This window comes from Corvus brachyrhynchos, unplaced genomic scaffold (genome assembly GCF_000691975.1).
Source record: "Corvus brachyrhynchos isolate BGI_N302 unplaced genomic scaffold, ASM69197v1 scaffold200, whole genome shotgun sequence".
Classification (NCBI taxonomy): domain Eukaryota; kingdom Metazoa; phylum Chordata; class Aves; order Passeriformes; family Corvidae; genus Corvus; species Corvus brachyrhynchos.
The window spans coordinates 5,548,601-5,567,062 of NW_008236184.1; the positions used below are offsets into that span (position 1 = coordinate 5,548,601).

Here is an 18,462-nt window from a genome sequence, read left to right on the forward strand (position 1 = left end):
GAGGGTGCCCAGGGCGGCTGTGGCTGCCCCTGGATCCCTGGCAGTGTCCAAGGCCAGGCTGGACGGGGCTTGGAGCAGCCTGGAACACTGCAAGCTGTCCCTGCCCAGATGATCTTGAAGGTCCCTTCCACCCCAAACCATTTTAGAATTCTGTGACCACTCCCACCTCAGAAAAGTCACTCGGGGCGCTCTCATGGCAGGCTCTGAAAATTGCTGCTGCAGAGCTAAGCAAAGACCCTTCATTTCCTGTTATGGACCAGGGGCTACTAAAACACATCCCTTACCACCTTCTCCTCTTTTGGGAGCCCCACCCTTCTGTTCCAAGCAGACATCTGAGATCCTGAGGAGCTGTGCTGTTGTGACAGCCTAGAAATAAACCTATAAATGCCCAACAGTTTTCCGTGAACAGCAGCAGAGCAAGTTCTGATTTTTCCAATGACTGGCTGAAGAATAGTGAAAAACTACAGAGGGAACAAGAAGATGATGATGGTTCTGTGCACAGAGCATCGTTCTGCAGATGTTATTTAAGAAAAACAATCACTGCCTCCATGATGACTTCAAACAAAGCATTTCCATTCCCCCTGATGCTCCCTCTCCCTGACCACTCCAGGCCTCAGCAGGGGCTCCAATGCAGCAGAACAACTGGGGAAAGAGCCAGACATAAGTACAGGGTGTATAAATGAGCACTGAAGGACCCCAAATGCATCAGCAACAAGTTCTTTGGGGGTTGTTAAAAAGAAACATTTCTCAGTGAAGCTGAGAGCTGCAAACACAGGCAGGGAGAGCTCCTGTGCCACTTCTGCATCCCCTGAACCACCACTGGCTTCATCTGCTCAGACTTGTTTCCTCCCTGCAAGACTGTCAAGGTATTATAAATTAAGAAACTTAGCAAAGAGTCTGTAATCTTCCCTGAAATAGCCTGCAGATATGTCACTGTACTAAATGTGTTTCAGATTTAATGAAGCTTTAATGTCCTTTTTAATTTTGCCTGTTTCTGTATCACCAGGGGTCGAGCGAGGCAATCAACACTCAAGAGGGTGGTTTGGTTTAAAACTAGGAAAAACTCATTTGCTTATGAGTTGCACTGTATTTTCTTAATTAAATTTACTAAGTAAAACGGTTTAAGTTCAGCCAACCAGTGACCTCTGTGTGTAGATTTAGATTTATAAAAAGTGTCCCAGTGAAAGTAAAGATAAAAAACCGAAGCCCAAACAACAAACAGATGAGAGATTCAATAAAGGGATTTTCAAACTATCATTTGTCTCAAGGAAGTCACAGGAACACGAGGAACAAGCCCAGTGCAGGATGGAAAATCCAAAAACTACCAAATGAACACATTGTCCAAAACTTCTCTGCATTTGCAGGATGAAACTCCAGAACCTGCAGTTCTTTAAAGGTATTTTAATAAAAATAGAATATTTCCATTCACATGAGTTTGGTTTGGGAATTGATCAGTGTTTTATGTCTCGATATTGAGGAGGGAATGCCTGAACTTCAGGGAGCTGGTTCTCATTTCCCTATGGATTCCTTCCTGATGGCTGGACTTGATGATCTTGAGGTCTTTTCCCACACAAGAACTGTAAAAACCTTCATTTTAAAAAGCCCAGTGAATTGCAGTGGCAGAATAGTGTGGAAATAGAAGCAAGAAGGAGACCAATCACTAAGAATTGTGCCAGGAAAACACTCTGCCACCCCGTTTCACCTTGGAGCAGCTACATGGAGGAGTTTTTTTGGAGTGCAGGTGTGTGTTTTTTAAAACAATTCCTGTCTTAAACACAGTAATAGCCCAGAAGAGCAATTAAAACAGCTCAGTGAGGTTGTGTCCTGAGAAAGAGCCTTCCCCAAGGCTTGGGCAGGGGATGGATGGATGGGACACACCATCAGATTTTAAACCAGCACTTGATAAACTGAGAAATAATCCCAGATTATGAAATAACAGAGGTACAGTGTGTGTGTATGATGACTTTTGCCAAACGATCAAATTTTGATAGCAACTGCAATTTTAAAAAATCAACATTTCAAATTATTAAGTGTTGACTCAGGAAGAACCTCTAGACTGAGCACTGTAAGGAAACTAAAGCAACTAAAACCTCTTCTCAAATACACTTAACGGGCAGCTAAATGAACACAAAATTCAAATACTTGTTGAAATAATGTGATTTACCATTTTAGAACCGAAGAGGGAAATCCAGAAACCCCCCCCTTACAAACTGCTTTCTCCAGCTCACTTCTTCCTTGCCTGCTGCATATTGTGAATAAAATGAGAGCGGCAGCTCTGCCTGTATCCTGTTTGGAAAGTGTCTGAGGGAAGGAAGTTCAAAACATATTTTCAGGACACTCAGGCGATAAAGTTTCCCACTTAGATTATTGTCGATGTTGTGCAAGTTGTTTTTTAATTTACAGTTACACTGGAGAGCACGGGATGCTTTTATTCTTAATTTAGACACATTCCATGTTTCTCAGCATAACTGCAAATTGAAAATAAGCGCTCGCAATATCGCCAGTGATGGAGCTGAAGGAGGACTTTATAGTCCGAAATGTTCTAAAATTTGTTCTTAATTACCTTGTGCACATTTTACACAATTAAATTTCCATCCAAGGATTTTGCATTTAGATTGTGCACTGCAGTTAAACCCTCATTTTATGGAAAAGCAGCCGCCACTCCACCACGCTCAGACACGGGAAACTTTCAAAATCAGACTTAACTACTGGATAACATAAAATTCCCTAGGTGAAATTTCATTCCAAGACCAATTTATACATTCCTAGATAGACGGGCTTAAAATCACCTGAAACTCTGCAGGGTATGGACCTTAATAAATATTAAATACCTCAAAAACTACTCCAAGATTTTTCTTCTCCTTCTAATATCAATTTCACTGTCCTCTTACTGCAGAGTTGTTTTTTTTTAAAAAAATAAAAAATCCAAAAGGATATAACAGCAATTTAGCAGCGTTAAAGTGCTTCTGAGGTTAAACTGACAACAAAGAGGAACAGAAACACAAAGCATCTTGAAGTAGGGTTTCAATTAAATGTGCAGGATTTAGTAATGCAGGCCCGATAAAAAAAAAAAGAAAAAAAAGAGTTACAAATTAATTTAATCTTCTGCCTATAGTTTGCAGCTGCACTCCAAAGTGTCTGGGGCTTAAGAACAAAGCCTTGCAAGGCCTCGGAGTGAGGAAAGCTTCAATTTTTAATGTATAAGGCCATTAGCTGATAACTTGTGGAATCTGCGACCCCTGCGGAGGGGCAGGAGCGGCGCAACGGAGACGGATGAAGTGACAGATTTGTTGGTGGCCAGGGCTAGGAGGGGGAAGGTTATTACCAACACCAGAAATATGCCCTAATAACCTTTGGGACATTCCTTGGCTTGAGCAGATGAGTTGCAGCTCTGTCGCTGCGTAAAAATATATTAAAAATCAAACCCTAATTCGCCTTAATTAAAGATAATTAGTTTCACTTTGACTTCTTTTAAATATGAACTATAGCAAATGCACTGCCAGCTAAAGGCTGCAGACAATCAGGGTTAAATTGCACATTTCTGCCTGGCCACAAATCCTGGATACTACCAGGCTTTTAGTGCTGCATCTTCAAAGGTGATGCTGAGAATGGCAGCGCCTTTTCCAAAGGGACAAAGGTGGGCCAGGGGCTTTTCAGGGTGATTGTCAGGTGCAAAATCTCCACAAACGCTCCACGAGGGTTAATTTGATTCCTTGTTTGAGCAGAGAGGCTTCCTGCTCGGTTGTTTGCTGGATTTAAATTCGATACAAAAGGGGAGAAATAGGTTAAATTTGGCTGTGCTGGTGGAAATGCAGCTCAGCTTCATCTCTGCTGGAGTGAGGGTTCATCTGCCAGGACAGGCAGTTAAATCATGGGAAAAGGCAAGGAAACTTCCTAAATTTTTGACTCTTTCAAAGTAGAAACAACTGTATTACACAGAGTAAGAATAGGAAACAGTACACAGAATGATAGAGTCTTGGAATGGTATGGTGGGAAGGGACCTTTTAAAGGTCCTCTAATCCATCCTGCCATGGGCAGGACACCTTCCACTACCCCAGGGTGCTCCAAACCCCGTCCAACCTGGCCTGGGACATTCCAGGGACCCAGGGGCAGCCACAGCTTCTGTGCCAGGGCCTCACCACCCTCACGTATATATAAAAATATAAATACACATTCGATATTGTGTTATATACATTAAACAACCCTGTAACCCCATAGATAAAATATACATTCCAAACACCCACAGCTGATGTTATCCCTTAATTGTCCCCTCATCCCTCTGCCTGGGTGGAGAACTGGATTATTTATTTCCCTGCCCACAGTGGCCTAAGAGCAATTGCTGAGCAACAATGATCCATCGAGGTCTCAACCCGCACAAACTGTACCTAAACTTCCACTTTATTGCAGCTTAGTTCACAATCTTCACCTAATATAGGGTTACATCCCAGTGCAGCAGGCGGATAAATCATCCTGGAATATTACTCGGGCTAAGTTTAGCTGGGAGTGGAGCATATGTGCTTCCGAGTCACTGAAGCAAAGGCCCATAAAATACACTAATTACTGGAAGTTCTGGTCACTGAGTGATTGATAGCGCTCTGCGAGGCAACTTCCCGGCTCCAGCTCTTGTGAGGGGCCTCCCCCACCACACAGCAATTATTAATTCATGACCCAACCCTCAGGCACTGGGCCCTCCACTCCCAATCCCACCAGCACGAGGCTCGTGGTGTGGCTGAACATTGTCTGTCCCCATCCCGGTGGGCGCTGGAGGTGGGAGAGGAACTGGAGGGGATGGGCACTGCTTGGACAAATCACCCAAAATAGCTCCAGGGGAAAAAAATAATAAAAATATAGGCCAGCTTTCTCCCAAGAACGAGTTTCTGAAGTGCATCATTCCACAAGGAATGGCTGGAACTCCATAAATATTCCTCAATAAGAAGGATTCGGGTTGCTGAGTGGGTTGTGCACGTGACAGCTCCTCTGCCTGGCTGAGCACAAGGAGTTGTCACTGAGTCACAAACATCACAGCACTACGGTCCCTAAAACCTGACAGCAACAAGGTGAGCCTCATTGCAATAACAACAACAACAAGCTTTTTTTATATCCTTGCTTTCCTTAGTCCTAAAGGAAAAGTGTTACTTTTCTTCCACTGGTACAACTTGAGGCTGCTTCTTCCAGACTACTACAAAAATGAGGCTGTACCAGCAAGATCTGGGTTTCAGATTCTTCCTCCACCACCGGGAATCACAGAATCCTTTATGCTGGAAAAGACCTTTAAGAGCATCAAGTCCAACCATTACCACCACTAAACCCTGTCCCTAAGCACCCCATCTGCAGCCCTGGTTTAGATAAGGGTGTGACCTGGTCCAAGAGCACCCACAGCATCCACAGATGAGCGAAATCCTGCACAACTTCCCTCAGATCAGCTCACAATCCTGGCCTTGAACCAGCATCGCTTCCAAGCTGATGAGATGTAACTGATCCCACATTTTAGACTCCTCAGAAGGAGATTTGAAACCTTCCCTCCTTGACCAGGCGCTGCTCAAGACACCGGTTTTATGCAGTTAAACATCCTTAAGACTGAAGTGCTTGTAGAGAACCATCTCCAAGCAGAGCTGCTTTTCTTGGAGCATCCTCTTCAAGCATCTTCCTCCGGCTCTTTGAGGGCTGAGTGAGCTCTTCTCCAGCTCCCTCTGTGCTCCCAGCCAGAGAGGGATGAAGAGTCTGAGCACCACTCTGACAGCGCAACCAGGGCTCAGACATGCCTGAAGTAATAGGAAAGGCACATTTGTTGGGTAATTCCTGGTTTTCCACCACTCTGACAGTGCAACCAGGGCTCAGACATGCCTGAAGTAATGAGGAAAGGCACATTTGTTGGGTAATTCCTGGTTTTCCTGTGTGTGGGAATGCACACAAGCCCTGAAAATGCCTGATGACTTCTTAAGAGATTGCTAAAAACCCTTGAAAGTTCTTACAAATCCACAGTTCATGAGAACTCTGGTAACCAAAGCATTAAAATTCTCAGTCTGAGAGTTTCAAGAATTAATAGGAAACTAATATTAAAACTGATGCACAAACTCCTTTTCCCTGGGGGAGGCAACAGGGATAATCTCTGTAGGAAAGTTTAATTTTCAAAGAAGGCCTGGAACACAGGAGAACAGAGGACAGTGGAAAGCAGAGAACAGGATGTGACACAGAAGGAGGAGCAAAAAGCCAAGCACACGAGCTTCTACTTCCAAAATTTACTTGGTTTTTGGGCATTAGCAAATTGCTTTCACTTCCTGCATTTTAACACTACACCAATTCTGTCTGGAGATAAAACGAGCCCTGGCAAGCATATCACAGAATCCCAGGATGAGGTGGCTTGGGAGGGACCTTAAAGTTCATTTCCCATGGGCAGGGAACCTTCCACTATATGCCAGGCTGCTCCAAACCCATCCAACCCGGCCTTGATGCTGCTATTAAAACCCAACCAGATGTATTTTATCCTCCCTTGGATGTTTTAGAGTTCACTTGTGGATGACAGCCACGGGAAGGTGGGATCAGAGTCATATTGGAGAGTAACAAGAAATATTGGGCAATTTAATTTCTCCTCCTGTGCAGGACACGGCTCTTGGAGAGAGGGAATGGGTTCCAGAGCTCACACAAACTCAGCCCCAGCCCGGGCAGCCTGGATGTGTTTTATGGCTGAGTTACAAACCCTTGAAAAACAGCTTTTATAAATGAAAATGCTGACACAGTGTGAAGTGTAGTGACAGCAATGTCATTGGTTTAAATTGAACTTGCTTTGTCAACCCAAGAGCACTTAAATAAAACACGGGAAAACCTCCTGGAAACACACAAACTATTTGTGATGAAACACTTTCAAACAGTTTCCCCAGGTTATGGATTAAATTCCATTCCCTTCAAAAAATCCTGAAGGAAGAAAGGCAAACTCAAAAAAATGAACTAACAAAAATCATTACAATAATAATAATAATGATAATAATATGATAATAATGATGATGATATGGCTGCATATCTTATTTTATTATATTTTAATTTAATTTTTAATTTATCTTTTCTATTTCTGAAGGCAAGACTGAGTGCCCTCAGATCCCTCTTGCCTCAAAGGGAGCACAAACACTCCCCATTTCTCAAAGCTCAGGCAGGACTCCCATCCCAGACTTTTCCCTCTCTCCTAGCAAGTTTTTTGGGGCAGTTTCCTTAACCTCCCAAATAACACTTCCATTTCTCATCACACACAGCTTTGCAGCAAAGAAATTCCAGCCATTTGAAAGGCTCAGAAGAGCATTAAGGAAAATGAGAACATTTCCTGACAATTTTGTATTCTCACCCGCCAGCACAGCCCTCGCTGACTCGATCCCACAAGATATTTCTTTTAAATTAACATGGTGCCACGGTGCTACCACCGAGGTGTAGGGCTGGAGTACGACCCTACTGAGTGCAGATGATTTTAAAATCCTACAGCAAACACCAGCTTCCCTTTTCAACAGCTGCAGCAGCCAGAGCCTGGGTGTCTCCGCTCCCAATCCCCATGTCAATATGGTGTTACTTTAATGACAGTGACCTTGCGTGGCTCTTGGAGCACCTTCTTCACCTTTTTGGAGGCATTTTTCTAAGCCCCTGTCCTTGCTTTCATCATTTAACACATCACTCAGAGCACTTCAATAAAGCCCTGCTCGTGGTGGGGAGAGGTCTCGCAGGAGCAGCTGACAAACCAATTAACAAAGCACACAGCCCCAAATTGGTTCCTGCACATCTGGTTCAGGGGACATCCGTGCAAAGTGGGAGAGGGAGGGAGGAAAAAAGTTGGGAAGGTGTAAAACAGGGGTGGAAATGCAAATGAAAGGAGTTTTCCTAATAAAATTCACCCTGCAAATGGAATTGATGACCAGCCAAGTTATCCACTAACAACCTTAAAATAAACTCCAAATGTCTTGGGGTGTGTAGTGGATCACTGATCTGCTAGGGCACAGTTTTTATTTCAGCAAAGGAACTGGGAAATGCTTTATTTATGAAGTCCTGTCCTTTTATCGCTCTTTTTATCACCAAGAACACCACCGTCAAGTCTTCCTGGAATACAATTTCAGCCCTTTCTTGGCTAGAATTATTTACAGAGTGTATGAACACGGTCTGTATCTCTCCCCAAATGCTGAGTGAGGGCTCTCCAGCATCACAAACCATTCAAATGTGTGGTAAAACAAATGAAGAGCCCTCCCTCCCCCGTGACACATCGAAGCGTGTCATCCCTGCCACTCAGAGCTGGCTTTGGTGACACTGATTTACCACATCTGGAAGCAGTGATTCAGCACTCACCACTCTCATTTTGGTTAAAAGGGCTTTGGCAAGGAATTTATTGTGTGAAAATGTAAAAATGGTTCATTTGGGGGCTACAAAAGATGAAATCTGCCAAGATGCAGAGGGCCAGTACTGAGACTGCTTAACTTGTACCTCACCTTCTGCAAAAAATACTGGCCGCACTTCACCTAAAGGCACATCCAGCTTCATCTTAATGATAATTGAGAAGAGAAAGAGAGAGAGAAAGAGAGAGAGAAAGAGAGAGAGAAAGAGAGAGAGAAAGAGAGCAAGAGAGAGAGAGAAAGAGGCACTGAGGATTTTGGTTAATCAGATCATGCCTTTGTCAGGCAGAGCAGGAAAGATGGTGCAAGTCATCCACAGTTTGAGTGAAGGTTCTTAGAGGATGAAATGAGGGGAATTTCCTTCCTGGGACTGTCCTCAAGCTGGGAAACTCCCCTGAGAGCTGTTGCTGGAGGGTTTGTGGCCAGCCCAGGCCAGTGTGGAGGAGCTGTGTGACCACATCCCTCTGCCACCACCAGTCCAGAGCCACTGGTCCCTTCTCCCAGCCCAGATAACACCAGATACGATTTTCCTGGTCAAGACATGATCCTAACACAGGCCTTCCTCCTCAGCTTCAACTCTCTGGCTTCACTTTCCTACCAACAATCATTTGTTTTTACAAAAAAATACGTTTTTAAACCACCTTGTGAGCCTTAAACTGAAAATAAACCCCCTTCCTGAATAAAACTGACCTTATTCTGCCCAGAACTGCAGCAACTGTGGCTGCTGCTCCTGGATGGCTGCATTTAGAATCCCAGACTGGTTTGGACTGGGGATGGACCTTAAAGATCATCCCTTTCCAACCCCCAAACCACACAGTTTCCAGCCACATTCTCTTTGAACAGCTTCACTTTCATAGATTTTCTCCTGCTGCAAACTCTGCTTGTGAGAAATCTTTCCTAAAAGCCCCTGTGAACACTTCAATCCAACCACTTTATTTAATCACACAGGGTAGAGGCTTCAACCACGGTGCAAAATATTTCTGCCAAGATTTTGCAAGGCCATTAAGCAGCTCCAACCTCGAATCCGCTGTTCTAACCCCAGTAATCACCCACTCAGGCCTGGCCTGGGAAGATGCAGCCCAAAATTAGCATAATTTTCAGTCCCTGAGGTGCTCAGGGGATGCAGAAGCCTCCACGCACCGGGCCCTACTTCCTACTCAAATATGGAGTTTTATTTAAGACCTCAAATGGACAAACCCATTCTAAATACAGCCAAAATCTGCAATAGGTGAAAGCATATGAATACACAGGGAATTTAAAGAATAAACAAAGGTTAAATTCAAATATTGTGATGTTATTTTGATGTTAAGAGTTAATTTGAGTCTTGCAACATGCATGTGAAGGTGAGAGCTCTCTGCATACCTCCATGAAGGAAATCCCCAGGCTCCAAACGTCCGAGTGAATCCCATACTGCTCTCCTGAAATCCGCTCAGGCTGCGAAGAGAGGGAGAGAAGAAACCTCCTGAGCCTTGCAGACAGACAGGGATGCTGCACAAAAGCTGCTCCAGGACAAGGAATGGGAAAAATCACAGAATCATGGGAGACACTGAGCTGGGAGGGATCTACAAGGATCAAAGTCCAGCTCCTCGGCCCTGCACAGACATCCCAAAATCCCACCCTGTGCCTGGGAGCGTTGTCCAAACACTCCTGGAGCTCTTGGGGCCGTGCCCATTCCCTGGGGAGCCTGTTCAGTGCCCAGCCACCCTCTGGAGGAAGAACCTTTTCCTAAAATCCAACCGAATCCTCCCCTGGCACAGCTCCAGCCATTCCCTGGGGTCTGTCACTGATCCCAGGGCAGAGACTGGAGCTGCCCCTCGGCACCAAGATGTTCCAAAGCTCCCCAGAAAACCTGGCTGAGAGCAAATCCTGTCTTCAGGAAAATCCATGTCCACACACCTTGCAAGGTTGGCCTTGGATTTGTGTTTGAGTTGTTTAATCCAAGGAAAAAGCCAAGGGCTCATGCACGAGAGTGAAGCACAAGGTCACGTTGAGAGAATCCAATGGTTCCCACATCCCTCCCCAAACCCACGCAGCACAGCAAGGAAAAGATTCCCTGTGTGGAGTCCAGGGGTTGGGGAGTAACTACAGTTTAAAAAGCAAAGTTACTGAAGCCAAAAGAATCACCAAAGCCACACGGTGGCAATTTTATTTGATATACTTCTTAATTTTGGGTTTCTGACCTGTAGGAAAAAAAAAAGCCCCTGCTCCAAACTATTAATAGCAGGTTTAACGCCTCATGAAATGGAGTGCTGTAAAATATATCTGCTGGTTTTCACTTGAAAGCCACAATTTAAGCATTTCCAAGGTCAAGTACAGCATGAAATGCAACAATAAAAGGCTCCCTGAGACTCCTCTCCCCACTGTGCTGTTAATGCACCTGTCTGGCCCAGCCACCTACAAAGCACTGGCTGTGTTTTCAGTCTTTAATAATCCAGAGACCTTTGTTAGAAAACAAACTCCCAAATTAGTGCCAGTCCAATGTGGTTTTGGATGTTTACTCTGTGCTGCTAATCCCAGGTCAGGAGCTTTTATCGCAGCGTGAGTGTTAAATAAAAACCACAGTGCTGCCCACAGCCCCTCTAAAAACAACCTTCCCAAACTGCCACAACCCAAAGAAACACCCACAATTTCAACTCTTTGACCAAATCTCATTTGTTAGTGACCCAAAATAATTAGCCTAGGTCAGCAATATCTTAGAAATGTTTGCAACAGCATCACGGGATTTTTAAACATCTTTTTATACTGACAAATAACCTCACATAGATTCAAATGTGCAGCCAAAAATAATTTCATAACATAATATGGGATGTGCTACCCTGGGCCAAGCAAGGTGGTAACACCCACCCGATTTTTTAGACCCTTCCTGAGCCACCAAATCAGGTTTATAATTCACATTGAGCAATATTAAATTGTTTATTCTTAAAATTCAAGCTTTGAACAGCAACTTCTGCTGAGGAATTATGGGTTCACAAAAGATAAGGGCAAGTAAAATCAGGTTGTTTTTTTTTAAAAAAAAGTACTCCCATGAATTTAAAAGTATGGAAAAGAAGAGGAAAATAGGAATAACAGATGCATAAAGGGTGCAACACATGGATCACTCTAGATACATGGACCAAAGTATTTTCTCTTAATAATTTCTACATCTGACTATTTTTTCATCCAATTTTTTTTTTCTATATAACATAATGACAACATGATTTTACAGAAAACGCATTTTGGGTGGAAATTTTAATTTCTCAGTCAAAAAACTTCTTTTTTTTTTTCTGGTTCTTTCAAAGAAAACCTCAATTTTTTTTAACAGTTTCAAATTCCCTGACAGTCTGCCAAGTGGGTGAACCAAAGCTTATGACCTTCATTATTTTTTGAGGACTTGCCTAGAAATCCGATGACAACAAATGACTCAATCAAGAAGCAAAACAATTTTAACACAGAAAATCTGATCGAGCACATTTGAGCTTCAACTTCTCCCTCACAATTAAGAGATGGAGGCATCACATTCATCCAGAAACAAGAAGGCAAAAAAAGCAATTTATTTAATGTACACCTGGGAAAGAGAACTGTAATCTTGGTTTGGGCACTAAAAGCATAATACAATTTAATTCTCAGCCCTGCTTAAGACCAGTTTGAAGTAACGGCTGAGTTGGAAAAGTTGATTAATTTGAAGCTGTTTCTTTGTCTGGATCTCTGTATTCCAGCTCTTTTTTTATCTATATATTTTTTTAAAAACCCCCATTTTTCTGCAGAGTATTCTGATGACACAGGACAGCCCAAGTCTTTCTAGGATGGTGACATGAGCCTTTCAGAAGCCACACAATGAGTAACACCTTGAGTGGAAAAGCACTTAGCAAATAAATGTGCACCTGGCGCCGCTTTCTTCTGAGAAGAAAGTCAGAAAAAAATACCTGAAAGCGATTAAAGGTCATGGATTTCTCCCTCTCCTTTCCTGAGGTTTGAAAAACACGAGCATCAACCCCTTTGTGCTGTTTACATTTTTATTTTAAACGAGCAGAGCACTTCCTTTCTCATCGTTAATATTAGAAGCAGTTTGCTCGAAGAATTTTAATGGCCAAAACCAAGAGGGGTTCATAAACTGCTTTAAACTGAGGCAGTGAAGTTTTCACGTCTGAAATGGAGAACTGAAAGGGATCCAATGGATCTGATGGAAAATCCACTCTGATTTGTGCAGTTCCCTCTCAGGCTGGCTCTTGGCACTGTGGTGATCTCGGTGACAGGAGCAGCACAGGCCACTTGGCAGCTCTGAACCCCAACCTTGCCCCATCCTTAGCAATGTGCCAATGGGATCTAAGAAAAGATGGGAATTTCAGCTTTAAGGTACAGAAGCAGGACAGAAGTGGTCTCATGTTAACAGACACTGACCAAAGTTTGTACAGAAAGTGAAAGTACTGATGACTTGCTACGTTATGAACTACGCAACTTGCATTTTAATGCCCAAATATCATCAATCCCAATGTTTTCAGCTTCAGATTTCCATAGGAAACATCCCCACAGGGTGTTTAGGAATACCCATCAGCCGCTGCACAGGTTTAAATGCCTGAACCCCAGCATTCCCAAACTGTGGAGAGTTTGGGGCTGTCACTGATCTGCAAAAAGCTCCAAGCCGTGAGTGAAAACCTATTGTTTTGAATATCCAACTGGCTCCCTTTGTTCCCAGTTGTCACAGGGCACTAAAAACAACTAAAAATACATTAAGCCCCCCACTTTTCCAATATTACTCTTCCCTCTCAGCAAGAAGTGGAACTGTCCCACAGACAGGGGATGGGAAGAGATGGCGTTTGAGGATTGATTTAGGACAGATCCTGTACCAGACAGAACAGGAGTGAGGACAAATAGCTCCATTTCAATGTTATTCCTGCATAAATGCACTTACCGCCATATAAGCATTTGTTCCAACATACGTCTTGGCTATGGAATTCACCAGCTATCAGACAAAACAGTCTGTTAGAACAATATAAAGATAATGTGGAAATAAAATGGGCAATTATTCCTCATTTAACCTACAATCATCATTCCTATAAATCAACTAAAAATTATGTAAAAAGGGAACAAATTTATCTGCCAAGGCGTTAAAAATGATTAAATCTCGCCTGGGTTGGGAATGAGGATTCCAATTTAAACAAGCACTGCATTACAGTTTATGGCAGATAACCTTAAACAATTGTGTTAAACAGGATGCTTCTCGCTTTAGTACCCCAAACTAGTCTGATATAAAAAGTCAATTGGGAGGAAGTAGGATTGAGCATACTCATTTCTCAGTCAGCTGGCTCAAGACGTGAATAAAGCCCCAATTCATCCCCTGAATGCGAGGAGCACTAAATACGCTGGAGGGACAACAGCCCCTGACAGCCCATAATACAAGGCTGACCTTCTCTTTGGGCCTCGTGTTTGGCTGAGAGGAAAAGGTGCTGAAATTCAAATCAACAGCACAGCGAGCTCATGGGTCACTAGCAGAGAAGTTCTCCAGGGAGGCCCAAAATGGAAATTAATTAAAATTTGTGCTGCACATTGTCAGAGCCCACCACTATTGTTGCTCCCAATATTAATTTTTATTGTGGGCCAGTTGGGCTCCCCAGACACGTCTCGTGCTCTGCCCTCCCTTTTGTCTGGCCCAAACGCTCCCAGATCAAAGCTGCATATCAATGAAGTTTGCTATTCGTAAGTAGTAATTACAATATCAGCAGTTTTTACTGTCATTAAACAATGAACAATCATATTCAGATGAAGGAAAAGTCGCCCGGAGATTAAAAATGAATAGGGCTGTCCCAGCAGAGAGCGGCTGGCTGTGGGGCTGCCAGGTGATTTTGACACTGGAAAGGGAATGGGGAGAGATGCAAAGGGGGGGATTACCTGGGTGCTGACCCCGAAGTCACAGAGCTTCACCTGGCCCCGGGTGTTCACCAGCATATTGGATGGCTTCACATCTGTTTGGGGGAAAAAACTGGATTATCCATACTATCCTGCATAATATATACACCATATATCTAGAAATATAGAATATCCTCGATTGGAAGGGACCCACATCAAAATCCAGCTCCTGGTCCTGCACAGGACAACCCCAGATATCCAGGGAGCATTGTGAATATTGGCATGGTAGGTTTTGATTGGAAATATTACAAAAATCTATTTCAAATGCAATGGTTTGTAAGTCAGCAGCACAGATAACATTCCATACATACATATATAAAACTATAAAAGACATCCTCTCCATACAGTTATGACCTGGTATCACACAGATGACTTTAAACAATACCAATAACCCACATTATTAAACCTGCAGGTGACACCAGTCTGGAAGAGAAACCAAGTGCACTGATGGACAGGAATGGAACTCACAGGGATTTTAACAAACTGGAAAATCAGCCTGAAAAAAAAAGATGGAATTCCATAGGGATAGATGGAAGTACCACGTTTGGACAGGGATTAATCCTGCAGCTCTGCTCTGTGCACTTTCCTCAGAGCTTCTGGCTCCACATCCATGTTTTAGGGCTTCTGCAGAGGTGAACTACCAGCAAAGCCCTAAAATGATCAACCAACCCCATCCCAGCAAACAAACCATCAATGTCCATCCCAAAACCAGCTTGTCATTGCAAATATCCTAATGCTGCCTCCCCCTGATGCCAAAGGAAGTCGGTGCATTGCTGTCAAATCAACATGGGAATAAAGTGCTGAACATCCAGCCTGGCTTTAGTGCAGGAAACATTGAGCATCTTTGCCGTTCCAGGGATGCCAGTGGGAAAGCAGAATGTGCACGTTATGGCCCGGCTTAAACGTGGGGAGATTAGAGCACAGTGGCTTTGCCTAATCACTGCTTTCTTCTGTCAAAATGGATTAAAAGCAATAGCTTGAATCTGTGCCTCCTTTAAAAGTGAGCACTGGTTGGGGGCAGATGGATGAAACCCAACTAGAAAAGAACCTAATTTTGTTTATCATTAGGTTTGCCTTGGTTTAGCAGCTGTTTCCTGGTACCACAGTAGCTGCCTTAATTTGTCTCGGCGATGTAGAAATGTATAACCTCAATTAAGAAGCTGATTAAATGCTCGGCTATATTTGAGCTAAAAATCCAGATTAAAAATGGGAGCATTCAATAGTTCCTTACAGACCCCAAGTGGATCAGTACTTTTGAAGTGAGTTATCAACACTGCTGGTACATTCCATAATTTCCCCCTGCCAAAAACCCAGTCCTGAGCATCCAGAGCCTCAGTTTGTGTTTCCTGATCTCCGTCTTTAGGAATTCAATCCATGTGCTGCACTTTTGATGGAGTTTTGTCTCCTCCAGAGCTGAGTGACTTTGCTAAATCCAAGTTGTATTATTTAGCTGTAACAAAAATAATCAGCAACCAAATGGACAAGGTGGAGAGACAGGACACAGGGAATGGCTTCCCACTGCCAGAGGGCAGGGACAGATGGGATATTGGGAAGGAATTGTTCCCTGGGAGGGTGTGAGGGGCTGGGCTGGAATTCCCAGAGCAGCTGTGGCTGCCCCTGGATCCCTGGAAGTGTCCAAGGCCAGGTTGAAGCACCCTGAGATAGTGGGAGATGTCCCTGTCCACGGCAGGGGTGGCACTGGATGAGTTTAGCCCTTCCAGTATAAACCATTCCAGGATTCTGTGCTCTCCAAGAGCTGCCCACACATCCTTGCTCCCTCAACACGACCCACAGAGGAAACCACCACCCCATGTCTGTGCCCTGTCCCAGCAGGACTGCCCAGCTCCCACCCAGGAAGAGCCAAGGCCCCATCTCCCCTTCCCCTCTGCCACGTGGGAGAGTGGCACTAAGTTGATAGAATTAAAAAACCATCTGTCATTCATTAAGCATTGCTTGATCCCGACATCCTTCCACAAACAAAGCTGAAAAGAAGAGAAAATCCTAAAAGGCAGAAAGCATTAAGGATGGGCAGGGGAGGTTGGGGACCCTGCAGAGCATGGGACAGTCCAACAAACTCTGCAAGAGCAAATCCAAGCTGTCCTTCCAGCAGAATTAAACAGCACCACAAAATCCGGGAATTTAATCAAATATTTGCTGTGCATTCCAATGGTTGTGTTCATTTCCTCAAAATGAGAAGGAAGTGACAACCCTGCAGGAAATATACTGAAAGCAGGGAGAAAAATCAGCCCATCAGCAAATTAGCCTGTTGGTTTCACAACCCACTTCAGTTAATGGGTTAAATATTTTTTTGGGTTTGGGAAACGAATGTGCATAAATAATGTTCTGCACCATCTGCTTGTGATTAATATTAGTGTTTAGAAGTGAAAGAATTTAAACAAGAGCCAAAAGGGGTCATTATGCTCCCATTACCAGGGCTTGCTTAATACAAATGATTTCTATGAAGCATCATTATGGAGGATGAACAAGTTCTCCTCGTGATGGAGCTGCCTGAGTAGTTTCACCTCTCTGCAAATAAATGGGACCTCCAAGCTCTTACTTACCAGTAAATAGAACCATCAGAGGTTCAGCTTTTTGAACACCAAACATTTCACTCGTTTGTGGCATTGAAAAGCAAACAGATTCATGATTGTGTGAGGGAGACAAAAAAAAAAAGCCCTGAGATTCTTTAAAAGCTGTCTCTTGACTTCTCCTGTTTTTTAAAAACAGCAAACAGCAACAGGCCGGGTTCAAGGAAGGCAGCAGCGTGGTTTGGCAGAGGCCAGGATTATCTTTTTTTAAATAAGCCTTAAGTGGTCCATGAGTGGGCAAGCATGTGTTTAGCTATACATATAGACATAAATAAATGTATGGAAACACAGAATCCCAGGATGGGTTGGGTGGGAAGGGACCTTAAAGCTCATCCTGTTCCCCCCTGCCATGGGCAGGGACACCTTCCATTCTCCCAGGCTGATACATCCACATCCACACCCCTGGATTTGTGTCTGTGCTTCATTACAGAGGGCCCTAATGCTGATTATTTCCCACAGAGATAAAACAGCAGAGCGGCGAGTCAGATATGCTGCTCTGGACATCTTTGGTGAAATCCTCATCAAACAATCGCTGGTGAGAAGATGGGAATGCTCATCCAGTGCCTGTCCCTCCCAACCAGCGCTCCCCAGCTGATCCAGAACAAAGAGGAGTGGAATATCCTTGGTTTCTAATATCCTGGAGGAAAAGGACATGGTCTGAGCGATGCACAAACCTCCTCCTGCCACAGAGCAACCCACAGTGCACGAGAGCTCCACATCCTCAGCTCTCCCACATTTCAAACCAGCAACACTTCCACAACTCTGGCACCAGTTTAAAACCTAACCAGGAACGGAGGTGCCCAAATCATGAAGTAAATATATATATAAACACCCCCAGTACTCACAGAGCCAAGCACAGTAATCCAGCTCAGTACAATTAAACACAAGTGGGTAACATTTATTTCCTGCACTTCCTTTAATAAGCAGGTGTGAACAAAGCAAAACACGCCAGATAAAATGCACACGGTCTATACTTATTCTTGAACTTAACAGATTTTGGTTTGTCTTTATACAAACTTTGACTTTGTACATGATTAGACTTGTTTAATTGCTAATTCTGTTTTAAATCTAAGTTAATTTCTCATTACCCTTCCATTTCTACTTCTTATCCTCTGGGGAAAAGAGCACACTTATCATTGGGACATTCTCACATCTTCCAAAGAAGTGGTGGAGGTGTTAATCTTATGTTTATGTTTGATGTGGGTGTGATGGCTGCGACTCCAGCTCGGGGTTTATTAATATGCACGGCTATCACCTCATTAGTTGCGAGGTTTGTTTTGAAGTTAAGCTGTAATATTTGCTGAGATGTCTGATCTGCAATAAAAGACTTGCTCATTGTTTGTTTCCTTTGCTTTAATCCCCGCTCCAGGCACACAGCTCTGCCCTGGGACTGCTTCACCCCTTCCTTGGAAATTCCTGACTCTCCACCAGCCCCTGCTCTGCCCTGGGTGAGACAGCAAGGAAGTCAGGGCTCAAAATTCCTTCCTTTACCTCTGAGCATCAAAACCAGGAGACAGCTGAAGGACATCACCTGGAGAAATTAATCACCTGTCTTCCATTCCATCCCTCTGTTCCTGCTTTGAAGATACAGAAATACACATTTTCTGTATCCTAAAAATGGGTAAAATAAT

General features: G+C 43.7%; 1 protein-coding gene across 1 annotated transcript in view; it reads right to left on the reverse strand.

Moving 5' to 3' along the window:
• Positions 1-18,462, reverse strand: part of MAP2K5 (mitogen-activated protein kinase kinase 5) — a 120,406-nt gene that overhangs the window by 47,182 nt on the left and 54,762 nt on the right. Inside the window, exons 14-16 of the mRNA XM_017738578.1 lie at positions 14,226-14,299; positions 13,249-13,299; positions 9,723-9,794 (exon numbers count right to left, since the gene is read on the reverse strand). Of these exons, the coding sequence (XP_017594067.1) occupies positions 9,723-9,794; positions 13,249-13,299; positions 14,226-14,299 (197 nt within the window). The remainder of the gene's footprint in view (positions 1-9,722; positions 9,795-13,248; positions 13,300-14,225; positions 14,300-18,462) is intronic.